Consider the following 7,278-nt stretch of genomic DNA (forward strand, 5'->3'; position numbering starts at 1 on the left):
TATATATATATATATGATGTAAACGTCTCTAGGGTGTCTACAGGAGGGCCGTTCGCTAAGAGTTGTGTAGATGCAGGTGGTGCGTATGGATTTGTTTGTGTGTATTTATATTAATATATTTATATTATAATATCTTTGTTAATATCTTTGTCATTATGATTCTCTTTACAGTGAGCGTACACCTAAAAAAGGTTTTAATTGCCCTCTCTCTCCCTCTACTTTTCGTACTTTGTTTAAAAGGGGAAACGTCATGAAATTCAACAGAGCCAAGCGATGCCGTCTTAAGCCAAATTAACTTCCACTTTGCTACACTATCATTTCAATGCTTCTCAACATGCATGCATGCATGCATGCATGCATGCATACGTACATACATGCATGCATATGAACATACGTACATATATGCATGCATGTTTGCATGCAAGCATGCATGCATACGAGCATATGTACATACGTGCATGCATGCATGCATGCATGCGTGCACAAGAGCACACGGGCATGCATGCATGTAAAAGAACATGCATGCATGCATGCATGCATGCATGCACACGAACAAACAAGCATGCATGCATGCATGCACACATGCATGCGCCAAACCTCCCAAAGATACAAGCACGCATGCAGGCGTACATGCTTGCAAAGATGCATGCATGCATGCATGCATGCATGCATGCACCCCAAGCATAAAATATATGCATGAATGCATCTTCCCAAAGAAACAAGCATAGATGCATGCATGCGCGCATGCATGCATGCACGCATGCATGCATGCAAATGAACGTCTCTCCCAAAAGGTTTTGCATCCAGACAAAACCTGGGGAATTAATAAAAAGAAGGGCGAGCCCTTTATTAAGCCCGCAGCAGCAGCAGCAGCAAACGTTGCTATTGCTGCTGCTGCTGCTGCTGCTGCTGTTGCTGCTGTTGCTGCTGTTACTGCTGCTGTTCCGGCGAGTTCTGCGGAAGTCGCTGCTGTGGGTGTCTGCTACATGATGCTGCATGCACGCATGCAAGCTGCTGTATGCTGCTGCATGCATGCATGCATGCATGCATCCATTCAGCAGCAAGACAACAAAGAGAAACGGCTTCAGAGTCAATTAAAGAGAGAGGGAGATGAATTTCCTCCAAGTAATGTCCACCTTCCTGCTGCTGCTGCTGCTGCTGCTGCTGCTGCTGCTGCTTCATTTGCTGCTGCTGCTGCTGTTGCAACATGAGCGGTGAACCCCGACCAAAGCCTCAATAATAACCTTACAGATAATGCGATGTGTATTTAATAATAAGATACACTGCACAATATATATATATATATATATTTAAAAGCACATACATACACACTTGCGTCGGTCTCTTTAGCACTTAATTATTATCTTTTGAAGTATTTCTTCTTTCTTTGCTAGCCAACAAACGCAACCAACAACTTAACTTCATTCTTCCGCCCGCATGCATCCAGGAGTACGTTTACTAATAATAATAATAATCATAATATATAAATACATATATATACATATATATATATATATATATATCAACAAATATAGATATGTATATATATAAACATAAACATATATGCTCATTCATACAACATATATATATATATATGTATATATATACATAATATATATACATATATATACAATATATATATATATAATATACATTCAGACGCATATATATAAGTAGACAGAGATGCATGCATAGACAGACAGGCATAGCAATACCTGTCAGCAAAGATAGAGATATAATATATATTATACAACATATATAAGAAGCATTATATATAATATATATAGATATATATAGATATATATAATGCATTTATATTATATATATTATATAATATATATTATAAACACCAAACATAACGCTGACCGACACATCCTCAGAGACGCATCCATACATATATACAACATTAATAATACATTCATACAAAAATATATATAATATATATAATAAATATATATATTATATACTATTTATTGTATATAATATATATATTATATAATATACTATAAACTACATCATAACATAACACAATAACGCTACCATACATTCACACATATATATTATATATATATATTATATATAATTAAGAAGAGACGATGAATATATTTAATTATCATATCGTCTATAAAGAAGAGCTCTAGCTCTTGCTAATGGTGAAGAGCCTTCATTAACTTTGCGGTGTCTACCCCTCATCATCCGCATAAATTCGTCAAAGTCTATCATCCCGTCGTTGTTTAAGTCCCCCTACACAATTAAACACAAATAATATTTATATATTTATATATTTATTATTTAGTTATTTAGTTATTTATATTTATTTATATTTATATTTATACACATATATACACTGTCGTGTCATCGTTGTTCAATGCTTCCTACACAAATAAACACATATATATATATATGCATGTATATATATATATGCATATATATATTCATATATATATATATATGCATGCATATATTTATTTATTTATTTATATTTATGCATATATACTGCATCTATGTACTCATCTTCTGCATGGCTGTTTCTTTTAATTCATAGGTATACATATATATATATATATTATATTTACATTAATATTTATATTTATATTTATATTTATATTTATATATTTATATATTTATATTTATGTTTATATTTACCTCCCTCATCATCTCCATGACTGTCTCCTTGCTGAACGCCTCTTTAATATAACTTGTCTCCAATACCTTTTGCAATTCATCTCTAATAATAAACAAACAAATAATAAACAAATAATAAATAAATAATAAATAAATAATAAATAATAAATAATAAATAATAAATAATAAATAACAAACGAACAATAAAACAAATAAGAGGATGTTATGCTCGTTAAGAATAAAACTAAAATAAATAAAAATAATAAAAATATAAATAATAATACGTAAAAATAATAATAATAACAACAATAGAAATAATACATAATAATCCATAGCAAACCCTTAAACCCTAAACCCTAAACCCTAAACCCTAAACCCTAATAAACCCAAAACCCTAACAAAGCCAAATAAGCGCAAGAGCGTAATACAGTATAAACCCTAAACCCTAAACCCTAAACCCTAAACCCAGTAATAAAGTCTATATAACTTGAAGGTGTAGAGAGTGGTTAAGGGGTTTATAAAAGAATATTAGGGTTGTGAAGCTTACACAGAGATCTTGCCGTCTCCATCTAAGTCGAAGACTCGAAATGCATTTTGACATGCAGACTCTTGCTCATATATCTTATGATCCATAGAAGCAGCAATAAACTCTGTATAGTCTATTGTACCGTTACCATCGGTATCTAATTCTTTTAAAACATCTAAGACATCATCTCCTTCAACACCGCATTGTTTTAATCCTTGAAGTATCTCATTAACTGTTAACACTCCGTCTGCATTTTTATCTAATGCAGCAAAAGCATCATGTAGTAAGCCTATCTCGCTGTCTGTTAATTGATATGCTACACAAGTAATAGCTAATCTTTTTAACTTATGAAGACGTTGAAAGCTTTTAAACCTCTCTATTAAATCCGATCCTAAACGAATTGATAATGCATGCTCAACGCCTCCATTCATGCATGCAAATGATAATATCCACGGGTGTTGAAGGGCTTCCTTGGCTGTTATCCTCTTAGAAGGGACATACGTTAAACATCTACGAACTAAATCCTTCGCCGACTCAGACACCCGACGCCAGTGCCGAGGATCAAAGCTATATTCTCCTGCTTGCACTCTCTTCAATATTGCTTGGTTGTCCTTACCGTCTGTATACATACACATATATATATATATATTTTATTTATTTATTTATTTATTTATTTATATTTATTTATTTATTTCTTCAGTTTTATTTAGTTTTATTTATTTATTTGGTTGTTTGTTTGCTCTTGCATTCTGCTGTCTTCTTTATAATCATTTTACACCATACAGCACAACACTAATATATATATATATATATATGCATTATACAATATATATATATATATATATATTTATATAATATATATACTTATATATTTATTTATATTTGTTTTCATACATATATATATTATTACATCGTTAATTACATTTTGAAACCCTAAACCCCAAAACCCTAAACCCTAAACCCTAAACCCTAAACCCTAAACCCTAAACCCTACCAAAGGGTTCAAAAGAAAGAGGTTACACTTACGGAAGGGGGGATATCCGCAGAGAAGAATAAAAAGAATAACCCCTGCGCTCCATATGTCGCATTCGTAGCCGTACTTGCCGAATAAAACTTCGGGTGCAACATAATAAGGCGTGCCGACAACACTGCTGAACTTATGACTACGACCGCACCGAGCAGCGAAGCCCCAATCTGCATGCAATCAACATCAATATATATATATATATATATATAATTTTCTTTATTATCTTGTTTGTGCTTTCGTCTATGCTGTTAGGCTTATGTATGCGTCGATAGGCACCTTATTTATACTTATATATATATATATATTTTTTTTTATGTATATACAATGTGTATATATTATTATCTATATAATTTACATGTAAACAAAACAAATAAAACAAACGAAACAAACACCACGAACAAAGAAGATATATACAGACATGCAGACCCTCGTAGACACACACACATATATATATACATATATTTATATATTTATATATATATATTTATTTATGTAGATGTATATTTATATTTTATTGATGTCTTTAAAACTACAATTAAAATAAATTGCTGTTGAGTAAAAAATACAAACAAAATAAAAAAATAATTTTTGTGTATTAAAAAAATTAATAATATATTATGAAAACAATATTAATAATAATAATAATAATAATTATTATTATTATTATAACAATAACAATAACTAAAAAATATAAACACAGCAATGATAAAAATATTAATATATATAGTAGTATTGTTTGAACGACTTCATACAAATAAAAACAGGCAAAGAACACGAAAAGATAAAAATAAATAAAAATAATAAATAAAAATAATAAATAATAATAATAAATAATAAATAATAATAATAATAATAAAGATAATAAAATTAAAGATAATAATATTAAGATATATTCACCTATAACTTTCAAAGCAGATAAAGGCGAGCTGTCTGCGTAGAGCAGGTTCTCAGGTTTAATATCTCTATGCATAACATTATTAGAATGACAATAAGCAGCAGCTGAGAAGACTTGACGCATTAAACAAGCTGCATATCTTTCTGAGAAGTGTCCCGACTTTATTATCCTCTCAAATAGCTCTCCCCCTGTACACAACTCCATTACTAAATACAGATTCTTCTCGTCCTCGTACACTTCAAACAGTTTTATTATGTTCGGATGGTCCAGCCTCTTCCTGTATCACAAGCAAAATATATCTAACAATTAATAAATATATATTCTTATATATACATATATATATATGTATATATATATGTATATATATATGTATATATATATGTATATATATACATATATATATATATGTATATGATTGTACATTTACATACATTTATATACATATAAATATATAAAGGTATATAAAGATATATAAATATATGTAAATATAAATGCATATAGATATACATATTTGCATTAATTAAATTATGTATTTATTTATGAAGAAAATAAAGTAATAGATTGATGTGCAGATAGAAAGATAAACAAAACAACAACAAACATAAAGCAGAGACAGACAAAACAAATACCCATCACTGCAAACAATAAAAATAAATAAACAAATTTATAAATAAATTAATACTAAAGAAAATAATAAGACTAATAATAATAATAATAATAATACATGCATGCATACATACATATATATATATATACATATATATATATATATAAAGATTAAAATAAAGCAAATAATAAAGATTATAATGAATTTGATAAGTCTATTGTAGATAACATATACAATAAAGATAATATATATAAGCATATAAATACATATATAAATATATATATATATATATATATAAATATACATATATAATATATATGATATATAGATATATAGATAAAATGATGAGAAAGATGATAATAAAGATATACAGCACATACATGATAAGTATTTCTCTCTTAAGCCTCATAACGTTCTCAATTCGAGGTTTATAAACAACTTTAATTGCTCTTATGCTTCCTGTCTTTAAATCCCGAGCCTTAACAACTTGACCGTAAGAACCCTTGCCTAAGTTTTGTGCATGCGTGAAGTCAAAGATATCGTTTATACTCGTACTCCCTGCAATAGACAAACAAATATATATATATATATATATATATTTATTTATTTATATTTGGTTAGCTGTTTGCTCGTTTACAGCCGGATGATGTTGTTTACGCTGATGCTGAAGGAAATATACAGCTGTATTATATATAATATATTATATATTATTTACTTATTTTATATTTATATATAAACATTATATATGTTGATATAGGACTCAGTAGCAGCAGAAGCAGCAACGGGCATAATGAGCAGCAGCAGCAGCAGCAGCAAAACAAGCAGCAATAGCAGCAAAACGAGCAGCAGGAGGGCCAGCAACACAAGCAGCAGCAACAGCAGCAGCAAAACAAGCAGAAGCAGCAGCAGCAACAAACAAGCAGCAGCAGCAAAACAAGCACCATCAGCAGCACAACAAGTAGCAGGAGCAACAGCAGCAGCAGCAACAAACAAGCAGCAGCAGCAGCAAAACAAGCAGCAGCAGCATAACAACAAGTAGCAGGAGCAACAGCAGCAGCAGCAGCAAAACAAGCAGCAGCAGCAGCAAAACAAGCAGCAGCAGCAGCAGCAGCAGCAATGTGCATATCTATTTACCATCGAGTTGTATTTCTTGCACGAAGCGAGATCTGTCAAAGACAGGCCCTGCGACATGCACTTCTTTTTCTGTATTGTGCTGCTGCTCTCCTGCTTCTAAGCCCCATCTGCATGCAGCATTTGCGTTTAAATAGCTTTCGCTTCTCGTTATAAACCCTTTTGATGCTACGTTCTCACGCGCAGACTTATCCGCTCCCTATCAACGAACAAATACACAAAAAACGGTCTACCCTACCACTAATGGTTGCAGCAGCAATGCAATATAGAGCAACAGCAACGGCAGCAGCAGCGACACAAGCAGCAGCAGCAGCAGCAACAACAGCAATTGGAGCAGCAGCAGCAACAGCAATAACAAAAGCAGCAACAGCAGCAGCAGAAACAACAGCAGCAACAACAGCAACGACGGCAGCAACAACAGCAGCAGCAACAGCAGCAGCAGCAGCAACAGCAGCAGCAGCAGCAGC

The 7,278-nt window shown here is 31.6% G+C and overlaps 1 protein-coding gene across 1 annotated transcript; it reads right to left on the bottom strand.

Moving 5' to 3' along the window:
* Window positions 1-2,106: 2,106 nt before the first annotated feature.
* EAH_00058820 (CAM kinase, CDPK family TgTOXPK2, putative) lies at window positions 2,107-6,921 on the bottom strand (the record flags this gene model as incomplete). Its single annotated transcript, XM_013393632.1, has 7 exons — window positions 2,107-2,244; window positions 2,647-2,728; window positions 3,173-3,770; window positions 4,178-4,345; window positions 5,076-5,350; window positions 6,061-6,238; window positions 6,815-6,921. Coding segments are annotated over 7 exons (1,546 nt in total), but the record flags the coding sequence as incomplete, so codon positions are not given.
* Window positions 6,922-7,278: the final 357 nt, after the last annotated feature.

This window comes from Eimeria acervulina, genomic scaffold (genome assembly GCF_000499425.1).
Source record: "Eimeria acervulina Houghton genomic scaffold, Eah_scaff1352, whole genome shotgun sequence".
Classification (NCBI taxonomy): Eukaryota; Apicomplexa; class Conoidasida; order Eucoccidiorida; family Eimeriidae; genus Eimeria; species Eimeria acervulina.